Below are 19,190 nucleotides of genomic sequence, written 5' to 3' on the forward strand. Positions count from 1 at the left end.
TGTAAAATGAAACTAATACTGCCTACTTCACATAGTTGACATAAGGATGAAGGTAATTAATATGTATTAAAATCTTTAATGTAGTATCTGATAACTTAGCACTCAAAATATATTGGCTAACAATATGAATTAATGGTCAGTAACACTTTTTGGTGAGGAAGGTAGGAAAATAAATTTCTGATATAAAAAAGCAATTTTAAGAGCATTAAGGAGAGTTGCATAAAGGAAGGGAAGAGGAATAAAGTAGAGGGTCAGGGTACAACATAGTGACTGGGGTACAACGAGAAAAAAGGCAATGTGGGAGGTGTGAGCTGTGTATCCAACTTCTGAAAACAGTCTTCAGTGGCCTGTAGTATAGAATATGAAAAGAGACAAATGATGCAGTGGACAAAGACTTGACAGTTTGGATCTAGGGTGAGTGTGTTAATCAGATTAAATTTCATTGGGCATATCTTGCTATTTACTTGGACAGTGATGTCTGAGTAAGTTACTATTTATTATTTCTATCCCTTGACATTCTGATTAGCTCATCAGCAATCAGTCACTATTCATAGCTCTTCAATTGCTTTTATTTAATAGCGAGCCCCTTGCTCCCCCACTCTGCAAATTATTCAGGTTGGAAAAGAGTAATATGTCTTTCAATAGAGCGTTCCCCAGGCCAAATGAAATGTGGTCATGCTGCTACAAGACTCAAAGTGAGTCACAGAATCAGAGGACAAACTTTGAAAATTGTATGGTTTCTAGGGAAGTTGGGGGCATGCCAGCCACCTCTGGATGAGGAATCAGTTATGTTGTGCTCAGTGATAGCTTGGCGCATTGTGTGAACACTGTCTTAGTTTGGCTGTGTAAACACAGGAGGCATATTATTCATTGCTTTTGTGCTTATGAACCAGAGCAAAACTTACAGGCAGGTGCAATTGCAGCATAGATGATCATGAAGCTGGTGAGCACTGGGGTGCTCTTCCTTTTAGATTGTTGAGAATAGTCCATATCTTTGGAGGAAATCCAAGAACCAGTCTGTATGGGTTGACACACTAGATTTCATCTTGAAAAGTTGTGAATAAGATAAATATTTTACATATTGAGTCATATTTGCACATTCTAAGGAAGTTTATTCTCAGAAAAAGAAAAAAAAAGGGCCTTGGGCTTTTTCTGATGAAAACCTCCAAAATGGTAGCTTTTTCCAGTGAGTAATTTGCACTTGCCAATATATACATCACAATAATTTTCCATACCAGAAGTTAATCAAGTACTATGATTTTAGACACACAATTAAAAACAAATAGTTATTTCCATATTATTGAGATTTCTCCCTCAAGGTGTGGGACTTGAATATTTAAGTAGCAACAATGTCTGTGGCATTGTATCTTGCATATAGTGACATTGTCCAGTGAGTTGAACCTAAAAAGCTATTCTTCTGTTGAGTTTCATTAAACTTCAGTCCTCTGTGGTCCAAGTGAAACTTTGTATGGATCAATTTGAACTTTTAAAAAATGAATGTGCTCAAGGCAACACTGACCTTAAAAATAGAGTGCCAACTATAGGACATATCTAAACCATTTTACCCTGCCTCTATTTTTGAACAATTGAGGCACCAATCAAATATATTTTTGAATCCTATAATAGCCAACTAGACTGCCCTTCTATAGGACTTAGGAAGAACAAGCAATGATATTGGTTCATCAGCCAAGGACATGCAATGGTGTTAAAGCTGATGCTCCATTAATCAGATTCTCAAATCACAAATCTAAGACAAAAATTCCATAGACTTGAACTTATTCTAGTAAAGCCTTTAAATCATTTAAAATACATATGGGTGGTATTGTCTGTATAACTGAACAGTCTGCTTGCTTTTCTTAATGCACAATGTAGTGTAAGAACCCCTGCACTAGAATAAATGAAGCAGCAACACAGGAGCTGTCAGGGCACTCAGCCCCTTCTTCATGGTCACTACACAGTCTGTGCAGAAGTGAAGATTTCTAGAGAGAGCTTGCTTACCTGCAGAACTTACCCCACTCTGCTTCCAGATTAAACCTCCATAGTCTTTTAACATGCTAACATTCATTTGGTTTGGTAGGGATAGAATTCGACAATACATGTGAAGTACCTTGCTTGGGATCTGGTGATATGAAGCAGTTAAATCTACATGGTGCTTGTCACATCCACATACTCTTGGAAAGTTGTAGAGAAGAATTTGTCCACCTGCTTCCTGCCTGACTAGGTCAGAATTTTCCACTATGCAACAGTGACTTGTAGGTTCTTGCAAACTGGCTATATCTGTACACCAGTTGGAGGTAGGAATGGGTAGGGTTCTTGGTTCTGAGGTCAGCCCTGCATTCGTACATATCATGAGACTCAGATGAATGTCCTGTGATTCTTTGGGTTCTACAGGTGTCCTCTCTCAGTCTTTTTGGGTTCACAACCGTGTGTGAAAATCACCTGATGAAACTGTGGAACCCAGCTACCTACAGTTTCCATGCTGGAGTCACGAACATAGGTTTTAAATACTTTGTTATGTGGTTTTGGGTGTGTGTGAATATGTATTCCTGGGGAGCTGCCCAGGGGATGCTCATGTGACCAGCATGTTGCTTTTGGAGCCTAGCAATCAGGAGGACCCCTGAGGAAGGGGGCTATTGACATTTCTGATCGTGTTAGCTAGATTTGAAAGTACATAACTTCAGTTTTTAAATGAACCAACCATTTATTAGGCAAACCATTCATAAAATTGATCATTTTGTTGACAAAACTAGTGTACTTGGGTAAAAAAATTGAGTACCAATTGAGTAGCTTATTTGGTGCTAGAGCCTTTGATTTCCACTGATATGTATCACTCAAATGATCAGCTAAGGTTCTGTTTACTTGTTTTTCATAACATGAGTTTTGAAATATATTCTTCTTGTTTTTAATTTTAGAAGCGAGCTTGGTATTTCTAATAATTTAGTTTAAATTCAGTGTTTTACTGAAGATTCAACTTGAAAATATACACATTTCACCTCTAATTTATTAAAGAGGGAAGTTCTTTTCACATTGTTTGCTGTACCCTCCTCAGTGTACTCTGTCCTCAACTGTCCTTACTCATGAAGTATTTTCTTTTCTTGTATGTAAAGTAAACCCATGGTCCTACCCATTCTCCTTGTTTCTTGGACTGTGTTTCTCAGTTATGCTCCTTTTGTTTGTCCTTATTATCTATTTCTCCCCTTAAGTTTTCCCTCAATTTGTGTATGAGTCTAAGTTTCCCCATAGTAAAATAACCAGCCCTGCTCTCCGCCTTGCTATGCCTCAGTTCGTTGCGTGACCTCTTTGCTTCCCTACTCTGGACAGCATTCCTGAAAGATTGACTGTGTTTGCCGCGTCCACATCTTGACCTTTTGCAGTTTGGCCTCTACTCCACTTTCAAGGAGTCACCAGTAACTTCTCAGTTTTCAAATCCAGCGGTCTTTTCTAGGCCGTTACCCTCTTTGACCTTTCCACAGTAAGTGATGTTGATCACTCTTATTGACATCTTTCTTCCATATCTGTGACACTTTGGACTCAGTTTTCAACCTCTCTGATGGCTCTTTCCCTGTTGAATCATCCTCTACTGTTGATACATAAATGTGTTTAATAAAATACTCTTGTCTTTGTTGTCCCTCCAATTTTTTGTACATTCTTTGATACTCCATTTCAGGGCCAGGAGTTAGGACACATTTATGGGGTAGACTGTGTGGGATTCTTGGCTGAGCTGAACCAAGGGGAAGTTACCTGCGATGGCCAGTAGAAGGAAGAAAAGGATGGAGAGCCAATGTCATAGTCAGAAAAATGGTTCCCAAGTGTATGAAGTCAGAAAGGCAGTGATGAAAAATTTGAGAGTCAACACTGAGATTGGTGGTTTGGGTGATAAGAAACAGGATAGAAGAATGAATCAAGAACGCGGTGTGTGTGTTCCCCCAGCTGCTTTCTCAGCGGAGACCTAATAGGTGTCTCCTGAGTGCATGGTATTTTAAGGCAAAGTTCTGGGGCTGTGGTTTCCACAATGATTTCTCTGGAGAAGGTCTTCAAACCTGTGTCTGAAGCCCCATTACAGTCTTAAAAGGAAGAGCTGTATGTCCATCTTCTAAGGTGGGTTCACCTGGATGTCTGCCTGGTACCCTAAATGTAACATGTCACCAATTAAATGTATCATCTTTCTCACGAACCTTCTATTTATCACTGTTCTCCATCACCCGATGCTTCTTTCAGCCCTGCTTCTCTGGGTGGGAAGAGTGTTGTCAGTAATGTCTCCGTGGATCCTTGCGACTGGCACCATCATCTCTTTCCTGTTGCTTTCAACCTGACGGCTATCTGCACTCCTGTGACAGCCCCTGTTTAGGTTCCTTTAGCCCCAGTCCTATTCATCACTGCCAGTATCATGTTTCCAAAACTCCACTGTGAATTTAAAACATATTTAAACTTAGCGCAACATCCTTAGAGAAAATTGCTTGCCCCTAAGCAATCTCATAGCATTTGTGCTTTCTACCATTATGTGTATAGTTGTTCATGTATATGCGTATTTCTGTATGTAACTGATCAGTCACCATAGATTGTAAGCTCCTTAAGGAGCAAGAACTGTGTCTTATTTACCTTCTATCCTTATGTATTTCTAGTATTGACTGTCAACAAATATTTGCTGCCTGAAATTAAACAGCTAATTGGGCTGGAAAGAATCTGACCCCAGTTTAATAGTAGGTGATCTGTGATAGTGATTTTAATTTGACATTAATTTCATTTTTTGTGTATTTGTTTTATTCTGAAAAGCATTTTTATTAAGCTATGCTGATGGCATAAATGGAACAGTTAACTGGAAGACCAAACAGGCCAGCAATTTTACTATCAGCAGAAAAATGGCTGATGGCAAGAAAGATGGTGAGTTTAGGTTATAAATCTAAATCCCTTTTGGGAAGTCAACTAAATGTCTGCTTCCAATATTTCTTTTGCTTTTTTCAATCATGTGCAGTTCTTCTTCTTCTTCTTTTTTTTTTTTGATAAATGAGTCTAGAAAAAGTAATGTTTTTTTAATCTTCTAAAACTTCTGATCCTCTTTGTTCTTAATTGTTTTTTTTTTTTTAGTTTTTTTTCCTTTGTAGCTTTGCCCTTTTTTCAAACTAAAAATTATCCCTGCATTTTTAACCCATGTTGCCCCTTATCCAGTCAGTAGCTTGTCACTTATAAAAAAATGTCCCAGTGTGGTTATTCTAACAATTTATTGATAACACTGAAAAACATCAAGAAGTACATTTAAAATCTGTCATTTTATTTTTAAAAATTTTTTGCTTATTTCAGAGGCAGAGACAACCAGACATACAGAGCTCCCATTCACTAGTTTACTGCCCGAACACTGTAAATCCTGCAGACAGGAACATAATGCAGGTTTCCCTCAAGGGTGGCAGGGAACCACCTACTTGAACAATCATTGCTATCTCTCAGGGTCTGCATTAGCAGAAAACTAGAATCAGTAGCAGAGGCAGGACTTGAATCCAGGCACTCTGATATGGGCTATAGGTATCCCAAGGCCCACCCCATAACACGTCATTTTAAAACAGCATTTATGAACCTTAGAAAAATTGTCATAAGATTTCTGGCTAATTTTGAAGTACTTTTATTGCAAAAACAAATTACATTTTGTTATTAAATATTTACTGGAAAGAAGACTTGACTCTTCAGGGATTGATCCTTTAGAATTTTTCTTCCCTGTTTCTGAGCGTGTCCATTAGTAATACTCTAGGACCTTTGGAATGATGTATTTAATTAAAGAAAAAAATCTTACCTACCAATTAAAATACTGGTTATTTTTAAGATTAACATTACAAATTTTCACTTGGTATTCCTTGAGTGTTTAGTTTAATGATCCTTCTTCCTTTTCCATATACAAAGTATCTGGTCATGAACATTAGCAAAATATTAGCCTGGTTTCTGTAACTTTGAGGCAACTGAAGTGTCTATAAAAATAGTGTTATTAAGATATTCTGGGGGCCGGCACCGTGGCTCACTTGGTTAATCCTCTTCCTTGGGTGCCAGCATCCCATATGGGTGCTGGGTTCTAATCCTGGTTGCTCCTCTTCCATTCCAGCTCTCTGCTGTGGCCCGGGAGGGCAATGGAGGATAGCCCTGGTGCTTGGGCCCCTACACCTGCATGGGAGAACAGGAAGAAGCATCTGGCTCCTGGCTTCAGATCGGCGCAGTGCGCTGGCCGTAGCAGCCATTTGGGGGGGTGAACCAATGGAAGGAAGACCTTACTCTCTCTCTCTCTCACTAACTGTGCCTGTCAAAATAAAAAAATTAAAAATTAAAAAATAAAATAAATAAAAGATATTCTGAAAAGGACAGTAATTTTATGTGACAAAATGGCCGTAATGCTAGATAAAATCTTATGGATGCTTGTAGCAGGTGGAATTCCTGGATTATCTCATGTTCTTTATGCAGTTGTGAGGTGGTAATTACTAACCTTTTTATAGATAGCATCAAATTATTCAGCTAGAATCCTTTATCTTCAGAACCATTTCACAATGGGGCAAAGCTTCCCACCGTTATTTCTTCTCTGTTGTCTTTGAAGTAAACCCACAAATGGCATTTTTAAGAAATTTTCATAGCTGATCTCTATAAGAGAACAGAATTTTGTAATAGTTTCCCTTAGATCTCAGAAATTTGCTTGAAAAGCACTAGAGGCAGTTATCCCAGGGTCTGAGCCCATGGTTTCATAGTCCTTTTCCCCATAGCCTCTGGAGATATCTCCAGCAGATTCTTAGCTCCTTTCGTGGTGTCACCCCTGAGAACCATTATCCAGAGGTTCCCTTAATCACAGTGAAGGCCTTCAGCTTCCTTGGCGTATCCACTCTTTCTATTTTTAATCTCTCACTTGTTTTCAACCCCAAGTGTCCCTCACTGTTGTAAGCTAGGCTGTGTTTCTGTTCTGTCATCTCCAAAGAACTAAGGACCTGCCCAGGCTCCTGCCTCCCCGCCTGGGATCTCCATGAACTCTTCCTCTGGATTCGAGTCCATCTTTCACTCAGCTGCATTCATCTGTCCCCTCTTCTTCAGTTTCTTCTCCTTAGTTTTGGTTTCTGTTACTTCTGGATTCTCTTGGCATGTTCCTTCTGTTCCTGTTTGACTTGCCTAAAGAGTCCACCTGGGTCATCCATTCTGGAGCTGTTCTTAGTGAAATGCATTCCAGGATCTTCACATAGCAGCCTGTAGAACCTCCAAGAGATTCTGGTATCTTCCTGTCTCGGACTTCATACTCCCGTTGGACCTCAAACTGATTTTCTGGGGACGTGAAAGATGACTGTGGTTCTCAAAATGGAAGTGGTCAGTCCATAGAGAACCTCCTGACATAACCACATCAGGTTATCATGTTCTCCTATTTCCTCACTTTCTCTTCGTCTCACTGTTAGAGTCACCTTGCTTCCTGGTCTCATCCTGTTTAAGCCCTGTCATTACAGTTTTATGTTATTAACATGCATTTTACAGAGAACAGTTAGTTTTATCAACTGTATGAAAGGAATTGTTTCACCACTTTCAAAGTTAAAGTAACAAATAGGATTAGCGTGTTGATCAAGGCCATTTTCAATGCTCTTGAATATCAAATGTTCTTGAGATATTCTTGACCATGAGTCCCCATCATCTCTTTTTAACAATTTCAAAAGAGCAAAAAAGAGTAGTGAAATAAATTTAGCAACTGTATTTTGTGTAACTTTCTTTTAAAATAGCATTCCAAGTCTTAACTAAAGCAGTGAGATAGATCTCTCTGTGGCAGAGTCCAAGAAACTTCAGACCAACACATTTGACATCGTTCTACATGGACACAGACTAAGTGGTTGCCAGAATCAGAAAGAACACTCCAGATATGATTCCTTTTCCTTTTTCTAGGGATAAGGGTAAACATTCTAAAGTTACCCCTGGAGTAATCTAAATAAAAGGAAGTAAGGTTTCATGTTCATATCGTCCACTTAGGAACACATCTTCACTTCACCTTTCTCACTTTAAGATAGTTCACATTTTAAAATTGGGTAGAATTTGGAACACCTTAGCTTGAATGGTGGCCTTCATTGTGCTCTTCCTATGAAACTAAAGCAAAGTCAAAATACGTGTCCTGAATTCCTAAGTATTTTCAAGCTAAAGATTAAATTTTAACTGAATATGTGTTGGCATGAAGTAATATTATACTCTGGATAGCATGATAGCATTTTCTTCTACCGTCTTACAAGAAGCTCCTCCTTGGCTTACTGACAGTCATGGGATGGTATGACTTGCCCATGGAAGCAGCTCTCTAGATGACTGCTTTCCCCTGTGACTGGAGAGGAGCAGGAAGTGCCCCCTGCTGAAAACATGTGTTCTTTACCTGTGGAGAGTGGTGAAGTAAAGAACAGAATCACAAAGTCCAGGACTTTTAAGCACCATCTACAAGAAATACAGGGTTCTCCTTCTGAGCTTGCACTGTGAGGGCTGAAATGTCTCCTTTTCTAATCTTCAGGTATTTTTTTTTCTTTAAACATGAGTGTTGAAAAATCTGATTGCATTTCTTTCCTGTTGTGCAGTGTAAATAAGGAAACCTGTGAAATAACAGAGTAAACCTGGATTATTTGATCAAATTCAGATTTCTTATAAAATAGTGAAAAATATTTAAGAAAAGGAAGGTGTTACAAAACATGATAAGCTTACTGTAATGGTAGAATATACAACCACCAAACGCATTATGTTTTCACATTGGTGAAATACATGACTATTCTAGTTCAAGTCCTTCCTGGCTCTTCCTCTTATTTGTCCTATAGGCTTGACCAGTTGTTTATTCCTGATGGCTTCAGTTTTGTCATTTATGCGACAAAATGAAAGATTGAACCCTCTAGGGGAACAAATGCATGCCAAATCTGGCTGGTAATAACTGTCAGGAATCCTGGGTTGGGCAGGACCCTGAGGCTGTATCCAGGTGGGATATAATGTTGTGATCTATCTGTTAATAGAGAAAGCTATCTGACATGTCCAGACAGGATGACATCTAAAGCCCTTTTCAACTGTACAGTTGTGTGAGACTAGGCTTATCGATCACCAATTAACAGGCTTGCAACCTCTTTCCAATTGACATTTAAGGAAAAAAAGAAAAAAACATGTGATCATATAATGATCAAGATATTTAATTCCAGTTTAGGAAAACTAAAGTGGCTTTGGAAGGAAATCTCTGGAAGGAAACCCTGCTAATTTTTTTTTATAGAAAAAGATCCAAGTAGTGGTTTCTCTTCCATCTCAAAGAAAAGCGGCCATATCTCTTAGAGAAATGAAGTTTTCGAAGACTATCTAATGCTGTCCTTGTGATGAATTCCACAGCCTAGACATGGACTATCTGTGACTGAAACAACAACAATGGCTGCCCACCACCAAGTGAGTGGCCTGCAGTACTTTGATGTTGAGTAAGCCCAAAGGTGAAGGGCAGTCAGCTGAGAAAAGCTTTTGATTCAGAGCCAAGGTTTATAAAGTTGGATTGAGAAAGCACAAGGTAAATCTTTCTTGTGAAGAAAGAAAACACCTGGCTAGATAGGGATATCGCTTAAGATATTTTTCTGCAGCAATTAGCTGGTTTAATAATTAAATTTCAATTTGACTACAGTAATAACATGTTAGAAAATAAATTAGCAAGGAATCCATAAATATATCAGACTCTGAAAACCCTGAAGTGAGACTTTTTGATGCAGAGATAGCAAATAAGATTCATTTCTTGTAAATCAATTAGAGTGAATTGGTAGCCACTTCTTGCAATGCTGTATATAGAGGGGCAAGTCTATAATGAGCCTTTTAGCTGTTAAACCCATAAAGTGTAAGTTAAGTAGTCTTATTTTTTCTGCCAATCCTTAAAACTTTTAATTATCAGGCATGATTCATACCTAATTGCTTAGGCAAAATTTTATTTTATTTTAAATAAGTATCAGTGTTCAGTACTCTGTGTCCAAAACGTATTTAAAAGTCTTTGACATCATTCTTATTCAAAGTTTTTCTGGAGAATACTTACTATGAAGGTGATACTGTGAACCGTGGGTAAAGATGCAATATCTTATTTCAGGAATGTGGACTCAGTTAAAGCACCTTTGTGACATTCCTTAATGCACAGCTTTCATCTTGAAACTGAACGTGAGAGGGAAATTAACAAAATGTAAATGCTTTCAAAAACAGACTTTAATCCCTTATTAATAAGTTACTTATTAGTTATAGTACCTTATGGCATTTTTAGTCTGATTTAAATATTGCTTAGGGTAATGTATCATTTAATCCATAGATTTCTTTGTTTCAATTATGCAGTTTATTTCCCACATACCAGATATGTAAGAAATTATTTTAAACAGGACATTAAATCCATTTTGATTTGACAGTTCATGTTTGTCTAATATATGAGTTGCACACTTATTTATTTCTGAACGTATTTCATACACTGAGCTTATGCTGCTATCACCGAGAAATGGCTCAATCTCAGTTGTAGTAAGAGCATCTATGCAGAAATGTGCTGTGTCGATGAGGAACTATGCCACAAAGGGTCCTAAGACAGCCAGGATAGATGCCGCAAATGCAGGCTTCTGCTTCTTATATCTAGCAGATCTCCATGTGCACAGAAACAGCACGTATTTACTCTGACTTGGAGGCGCGATCCACCTCATTTGGAAGCCTCGTTTCTAAACCTGCATCGGATTAATAACAGCAAATTGGAAGGGATAGAGAAGCTGCTATAGGAAGCATACTGACAGCAGTGAGAAATGACAGCTGACAGCTTGTCGACAAAGGAGAAAACAGAAAATCTATAAAACACACAACCTTAAAAAGCATTAGCAGAGTGAGGCCCGCCGGTGTGATTGGTAAATGACAAGGCAACCAAACAGCCCATAAGGGCATCACTGTATAATAGAGCAGAGTGCAATAATTGATGTGCAAAGTGAGGATCTCACGCCATCATGAGAAGGAGTTGACCAGTGAGAAATCAGTGCCTTAAAATGATTCGTTCCATGGGGTTCCCGGAACACTCAAATTTTACTATATCCTTATAAACCTAAAAAAATTAGAAAATAATAAAATTTACGGACACTTTAAGGTGATTTATTTGTCGCTGCAGTCATAAGGTAGATAAACACATAATGGGTACCTAATAAAAGTCACCTAGATGTGAATGTTGACCATACTTTATGACGTTCTTCTCAAAGATTTCCAAGACGGATGGCTTTAAGATTTAAATCAAGCTGGAACTTGCGGCGTCTCACACCCAGGGGCTATTTTATCTTTTTAGCCACATAATTGATCTTGGTGATGCAAAAAAAAGGGATAAGTGTTCTGTGGACTCTTGTAGTGAAAGGACCCAGTACAGGTGCCTGTGCAGCTTAGAATAGGCAGTGTGGCAGTTGTGACATCATGAAACATGGATTCCTTAGCGATGGGCTACCACAGTGCCTTCAGAATTTACCGTTTACTGAATGCATCCAAACTTACTTTTGTTTTGAGCTAATTGCAAGTAAGTGTACAAATGCACGCCCTTGTATCTTTGTCATGAAGGCAGAAAACGTCCAGTGGACTCTTAGTAAAGGAAGACAGGACACTATTTAGCTGGCATGAGGTCCCACATTATTGCTGCTGCAATCCCAGGCTGTTATTTGATTCTTGGCTCTGTGCTGTCACATAATACACAGCAGTTAAAATGCGCTGTACGTTCTATATCCTATGACTAAAAGGTACAGAGAACCGTTTTGTGAACAGATTTTGGTAGCACGGTGATGAGGGACAGTGGAGCTGCGTTTAGCAGGGTGAAATAATGATCGCAGCTCCTTGCTGACGTACCCTTTTGGTGTTTCTCTACTCATATACGTGTTTTTCCAATAAAAAATGTTGTGTTATGATTACTTATCTTTAGAATTTTTTTAATAAATCTTTGCACATCTAGTTATCCTTGCTGCTTGAAAATGCTATTGTTGATTCCCTGTGGGTGAACTTTTGGTTTAATTGTTTTGTCCATTGATGGTGATAGATTTGCACAGACTTAGTCACACATTGGCTTCCAGTGTCATTTGTATCCAGTGGCATGTGTTTGCAGAGGGAATGGATTTGCAGCCCTAGAGGATTGCACAAGCAGCGATAACACAGAGAGGCCAGGCCCTGCGACCTAGGCTCTATTAGCATGGCACCGCACGTATGTAGATTTCAGAGATTATTAGATCTGCCTGTGGTGGATTCTTAGAGTGCTTTGATTTAATTTTCAAGATTTACTCTGAAGGAAAACAATGTGTTTCCAGCTCATGGTCTGTGAGTGCCAGCTAGGCGTGTGTGAGTGCAACATGTGTTAGCTGTTAGTAGCTGCATCTGTGGGTGTTGGTGCAGACCCTCTCCGCATTACTGATGTAGTTTATGTTTAGAACAAGAGCCTAGAGCTGCAAATTCTCCATGTCATTTGCTGTTTTTGAAAGGAAGCATCGGTGTAAATACTGCCCAAATAGCCCCTGTTGAAGAGCTATTTGTTTTGCAAGTAACACATGGGAAAGGGAAAGGAAAGGGTACTTATCTGAAATGGTGTGTGGGTACCCATAATTTAAACTGATGCTACAGAAAGGAAGTATTATTTTCACAAACAAAACATAGTGGCTTAGTCATTTTCCATTTCTAGATGATGAATGTGTCATACATCTGTATCATGTTTTTCTCCAAAATGAATGGCATACTATACTTAACGTGAGGCAGCCTTTACTGTGGAGTTGCCTAGGTAACTGACCAGCAAGTATGCAGTTCAGCAGATTGAAGGAAGGCAATTGAGTCCACATGAATAAAGAAATGTGCATGTCATCTTAAAACCCAGGAGGGCCGGGGTAGATTGCGACTTTGCTCTGTAGATGGCAAAAGTGTTTTTTATGAAAGCAGAAACAGGTCTTCTGTACTGGTCTTTGTAGTGAGATGATGTGGAGTGGCAGGTTCTCTTTAGTGGTTCTACTTTCTACCCTGGGAAAAGTTGGCTGTCAAGAAAGTAGATTCATTTCAATATGATTTGATACGAACAACCTTTCTGGTTCGCTTTATAAGCTAGCCTTCCACACCTCAGAGCAGCCTAAAGCTAGGTGAGACTGTTAAGTTTATAATGTAAATGGAAGAGGGTAATCTATAAAGTGCTTACACTTTGAGAAATATATATATATAATATAATATATATTATATATTACATAATATATATCATAATATATAGTGCTTTATATTAGAATGGGCTCATCCACTCCATAGGCAAAATTATTCAAAGATGTCAGACAGAATTATTCAAAGATGTCAGACATTCTTCTAGGTGCTGAGGAATGAATGGGATAAATAAATCTCAGTGTTCGACTCCAAGATGTTTTTAATCTCTGGAAAGAATAAATTAGGTGAGCCCCAGGGAGATTCATTTAGATAATTTGAAATACTTTTATCCTTCGGGTGTAAGTTTGTATCTAGAATTTAAGCACCTTTGTGTATAGAGTGAAATAACATCTCAGCATGAGTTCAAAAGTTCATAATTTTACTGTTCTTTTCAGTTTTGCCTCCTTCTGCCTTAAGCATGCCCCAGAACCTTCCATCACTAGTTGAATTCTCTTCCTTGAAAGGGCTCCACAGTTTCCTACTATTGGAATTACCCGCCTCTGAGTTTCAACCCTGATAGTGCTTTGAGAGCCATATTGAATTCCACTTCTTCCATAAATCTTTCCCAGATCTTTCCAGGCTCAATTTGTCCTCCCATCCTTCCAGGTGTTGACAGAGCAGATTATATATCTGGAATAATACCGAGTTAGGTGGAGGTTGGTCTGCCAAACTGGATGGTAAACTCACAGAAAAGCAGGGACAGGATCTCTTTTGTCTTCACATTCCTCACAGGACCTGGCATTCAGGGCTCATGGTGGTATTGATCTGGTTTAAAACAAAAGAAGAAAAAAATGTCAAATTCTCATCCTTAATATTTTTCCGTGATTCATTTATTCTTGTTATTTGGAATGGTATCCCTCCTCCATGTGAGTCCATCTGTCTTGGGTATAAATTGGGTACTGTAAATGTGTTTTAAGAAGACCAGTTAGGGATACCAGTACAGAGTAATCCAGAATCGAGAGTCTCCCTGTATTCCTCGTTTAACTTAGCTCGCAGCTTCCTTCCCTCTGTTACATAGCCTTTGATGTGTTTTTAGTAGTGAAGTTAAGGATGTGTGGATCTACAAGCCAGATATTTTATTTCAGTTCCCCTTTTCTTGGCAGCCATGCATGGAACTACAGGGACACGTTTTCACAGATAAAGAAACATTTTGTGGGAGTTTCTGTTTATATGCTGAAAAATTTACTGTCAGTGATCTTGCTATCCAGGCCTTTAGTAAGTTGTGAGATTAGTGTGAGCAGCCTTGGGGTTCCTGAGGTTAAGGACAACATTTATAAATCCATCTGTGACTATGAGAAATGACTGGCCTGATAGGGTTTATCTGTATAAAAATTAGAGCCACTACCCAATTAGGAAGATAGTAACCCAAAAGAAATTGTAGATGTGACAAGAGTAATGGCAGTGATGTGTTGGTGGAGATGACAATACGAGAGGAGAAAGAATCAGTGGAAACTAATCAAACAACCTGACCATTTTAACATACTCACCTCCTATGTGTGTCTTATGCCGCAGCCAGTCGTGACATCTACCCCATTTCGCTTAAGAAATCAAATGCACTGAATTTTATTATGTAATCGTTACTGCTTTTTTTGGGGACATAGCATACTATTATACATTATATTATTTGGATTATTAAATGTCAAGATCAGGGAAAATGGAATAATCATTTCTAAGAGATGAGGAATGAATATTCATAAAAAGTATCCAATGCACTTTGTAAGTATGTATAGAAGATGCCTCATTATGTATTATTGGTATTAAGTTGTTTAGTATCTTTGGTCTAGAAAATAAGTGATACAGTGTGGATTCTTATGATTCAAAAATCACTCTATGCACTTTTCTTTAAAACAAGAGAGAGAAAAAGAAGTGTACCAATTATGTGGTGTAGTTTGTCAGTTTCCATGACATACATGTTTTCTTGGTAAAAATTTAAAGTAAAAAGTACTAAGATGATAGCATGGATGCATTTATTATTTAATAACAATTGAAAATATTAAATGTACCCAGTTTTTATATAGTGTTTGAAAAAGGCTGTGAACACTCTTCGAATGAGTTTTCTATGGTTAGTCCAAAAATCACTTCCCTTAAAATAGTTCCTAACAGTTTTCATGTCTGTTGCTTCAGTTTTCCCAGCGGTTCCTACATGGGGAGGCCTTCTTTCCAGCGTGAGGGAATATCTCATTTGTCTCTGTTTCATGTCTTCCCCTTTGTTTTCAGTGTATACTATTTTCTCGAAGGTGCACTCGGATCGCAACGTGTACCCATCCGCAGGTGTGCTCTTTGTTCATGTTTTGGAAAGAGAGTATTTTAAGGGGGAATTTCCACCTTACCCAAAACCTGGTATGTTCTTTATGGGGAAAAAATGGTTAATGTTCTGAATTTTTTGGTTTCCTTGGTGTGCTTCATTTATTCAGCCTATGATCAAATATTTCAAGCATTATTTGAAATGGTCCGGATCTGTGCTAAATCAGTTGTTGTAGGATGTTTCTCATTATAAGATTTTAAGTTTAATTACAGGGGGGAAATAATTCACTTTTGAATTTTTTTTAAGATTTATTAATTTATTTGAAAGGCAGAGTCACAGAGAGAAAGAGGAACGTTTTTCCATCCGTTGGTTCACTTCCCAAATGACTGCGGTATCCAGGGCCGAGCCAGGCTGAAGCCAGGAGCCAGGAGCTTCATCCAGGTCTCTGACATGAGTGGCAGAGGTCCAAGCACTTGGGCTATCTTCCACTGCCTTCCCAGGCACATTAGGGAGCTGAATGCCAATATCGCAGGCAGTGGCTTAACCTGCTACACCACAACACCAGCCCCATTTACTTTTGAATTTTAAGGAAAGCATATTTCTGGATTTCAGACCTGACTTTCATGCCTCTGACAAATGACCTGCCTATATTTACATAGAATTCATTATTGCTATACAATTATGTCTTTCCATAGTAAGACTTAGATTTTGGAAAACTACACATTATGGAAGAAAATGAAATATGGCACTAAGTAAAAGTTCTTCAAAAAGTTTTTACAATACAGGATGATTTTATGTAACTTCCTAACAATATAATAGAGATTAATTTTTCCTTCAAAGCATTACCAATAATGGAGTCTTATTTAGTTCACTATTGGTTCTTTTTTAAAGATTTATTTTATTAATTTGAAAGACAGAGTTACAGAGAGAGGTAGAGACACAGAGAGGTCTTCCATCTGCTGGTTCACTCCCCAGATGGCCACAATGGCCAGAGCTGCGCCGATCCGAAGCCAGGAGCCATGAGTCTCAAGCCTCCTCCAGGTCTCCCACATGGGTGCAGGGGTGCAAGGACTTGGGCCATCTTCTGCTGCTTTCCCAGGCCATAGCAGAGAGCTGGATTGGAAGAGGAGCAGCCGGGACCAGAACCGGCACCCATATGGGATGCCAGCGCTTCTGGCCAGGTCTTTAACCCACTGCTCCACAGCGCCAGCCCCCACTATTGGTTTTAATATGTTATTTTGAATTATCACAGTGTCAGCTAATTAATGAAGATGTAGAAAGAATATAAGAGAAAATATATTAAGTGGCAACTCTTGAATCACAAAATGAATTTTCTGAAAATTGTTTTGTAAGAACACATTTTAAGTGTTGGAATTCATAGAAATATTCTTTTTGTGGATTGTGTGATGAATAGCACACCTGACAACATTCATAAAACATAGTTAGACATGTTCTTAATAATATTCAAGACAAAAAGGTAGTCTTTTTGGGTTTTGTTTTTTGTTGTTTTGACAGGCAGAGTGGACAGTGAGAGAGAGAGACAGAGAGAAAGGTCTTCCTTTTGCCGTTGGTTCACCCTCCAATGGCCGCCACGGCTGGCACGCTGTGGCCGGCGCACCACGCTGATCCGAAGGCAGGAGCCAGGTGCTTCTCCTGGTCTCCCATTGGGTGCAGGGTCCAAGCACTTGGGCCATCCTCCACTGCCTTCCCGGGCCACAGCAGAGAGCTGGCCTGGAAGAGGGGCAACCGGGACAGAATCCAGCACCCTGACCGGGACTAGAACCCGGTGTGCCGGCGCCGCAAGGCGGAGGATTAGCCTAGTGAGCCGCAGCACTGGCCCAAAAAGGTAGTCTTTTAATCAGTGTTTTCTTAGGGAGGCACTCCACATTTGCAAAACTAGCTTGCTAAGCCTTCAAATTCTGTTTTTCACTGTTTAATGTGAACATAGAGAAGTTACTTAAAATGGAATTTTACATATCCCATCAATAAAATTAGGGCTGATGGAAGTACTATTTTCATGAGTACATTTGGAAATCAGATAAAACTACTGATTGTAAAGCACTTAACACATGGGTAGGCACATGTTCATAAACGATACCATCATTATTGTTTCTTACTTGCAGTCATTATGAGTTATTTCATTTGTTTGGGATTTGTGGCATCTTTCTCATCCTGTCCACCTATGTTTTAAATTGCACTGTGTTATTTTATAATACTTTTATAATTTGGGGATATCCCTTAATATTAGTTCAATAATGTTCAGAGTTTTGTGAAAGCATTGCTTCTCAAAAGAATGAATTTAGGGGGCCAATGCTGTGGCATAGCGGGTAAAACTGCTGCCTGCAGTGCCGGCATCCTGTATGGGCGACAGTTTGAGTCCCAGCTGCTCCACTTCTGATCCAGCTCTCTACTATGGCCTGGGAAAGCAGTAGAAGATGGCCCAAGCCCTTGGGCCCCTGCACCCACATGGGAGATCTGCAGAAGCTCTTGGCTCTGGCTTCAGACTGGCCCAGCTCCGGCCGTTGGAGCCATCTGGGGAGTGAACCAGCAGATAGAAGCCCTTTCCCTCTCTGTCTCTGCCTCTGCTTCTCTGTAACTCTGCCTTTCAAATAATTAAATAAATCTTTAAATAAATAAATAAATGTCAACCCATGAATTAAAAAAAAAAAGAATCAATTTATCAGTATGATTAATGGAAAATAGGCGGTTTTTCTGAAAGATTATTTTACTAGTGGAACTTTTCACTTTTTTAAAAAAATGATTTATTTATTTTATTTGAAAGAGTTACAGAGAGGCAGAGGCAGAGGGAGAGAGAGAGAGAGAAAGAAAGAGAGAGAGGTTTTCCATCCGCTGGTTCATTCTCCAAATGAATGAACCACAATGGCTAGAGCTGAGTGGATTTGGAGTCAGGAGCTTCTTCCAGGTCTCCAGCACTTGGGCCATCTTCTACTGCTTTCCCAGGCCATATGAGAGAGCTGGATTGGAAGTAGAGCACCTGAGACTCGAACCAACGCCCATATTGGATGCTGGCCCTGCAGGCGGTGGTTTTACCTGCAAGGCCACAGCGCCAGCTCCAAACTTTTTACTCTTAAGTGAACAAACAAAAATTTCTAAGAAAATTATGTGAATCTGCTTTTGTTGTTGAATCAGATTTCTGGACAAATTAAGCAACCAAAATATTTTCTTTTTCTTTATATGGGGCCCTAATCTAAATTCCCAGATGGATTCGTGCATGTGTGTTTAGTTTGCTACAAATGTAGGAGAAAAATTTTTTGCACAAAATGTTTTGATTGAAAATGCCAAAGCAACATGTGCGAAAAATAACTGTCTTACGTCTTAATTCTGTGTTCCTTATCTAGGCGAGATTAGTAATGATCCTATAACATTTAACACAAATTTAATGGGTTACCCAGACCGACCTGGATGGCTCCGCTATATCCAAAGGACACCATATAGTGATGGAGTCCTGTATGGGTCTCCAACAGCTGAAAATGTGGGGAAACCAACCATCATTGAGGTAATTTACTTAGAACAAATTTTATTTATTTATTTGGAATTTGAGTTTAAAGTGTTCAGATTAAAAAATGGCAGTGGCTTTTATTATTTTGTGGCTGGAAACACTCTAGTTTAAACATTTGGAAATACACCATTCCTTTCTGTTCATCTGCCAGGTTTTTGCATTTCAACTTTTATATTTAAAAATCGCAGTTTTTGGTGGAAAAAAACTAAAAGGCATTTAAAAGAAATAATTTACCATAATACTAATTGTATTTAAGGAAATCAATGCAAACATCAGAACCCATATTTGCTC

At 38.9% G+C, this 19,190-nt stretch overlaps 1 protein-coding gene across 20 annotated transcripts in view; it reads left to right on the forward strand.

Annotated features, from left to right (window-relative positions):
* SGCE (sarcoglycan epsilon) overlaps positions 1-19,190 on the forward strand; it is a 70,384-nt gene that overhangs the window by 10,361 nt on the left and 40,833 nt on the right. For 4 of the 20 annotated variants that reach the window (XM_017344310.3, XM_051852985.2, XM_070059426.1 and 1 more), the window contains exons 2-4: positions 4,774-4,881; positions 15,352-15,474; positions 18,739-18,896. In XM_017344310.3, coding sequence (XP_017199799.3) covers positions 4,774-4,881; positions 15,352-15,474; positions 18,739-18,896 — 389 coding nt within the window. The remainder of the gene's footprint in view (positions 1-4,773; positions 4,882-15,351; positions 15,475-18,738; positions 18,897-19,190) is intronic. The other 16 variants (XM_017344312.3, XM_070059428.1, XM_017344314.3 and 13 more) reach the window with 5 other exon arrangements.

Source organism: Oryctolagus cuniculus, chromosome 16 (assembly GCF_964237555.1).
Source record: "Oryctolagus cuniculus chromosome 16, mOryCun1.1, whole genome shotgun sequence".
Taxonomy (NCBI): Eukaryota; Metazoa; Chordata; class Mammalia; order Lagomorpha; family Leporidae; genus Oryctolagus; species Oryctolagus cuniculus.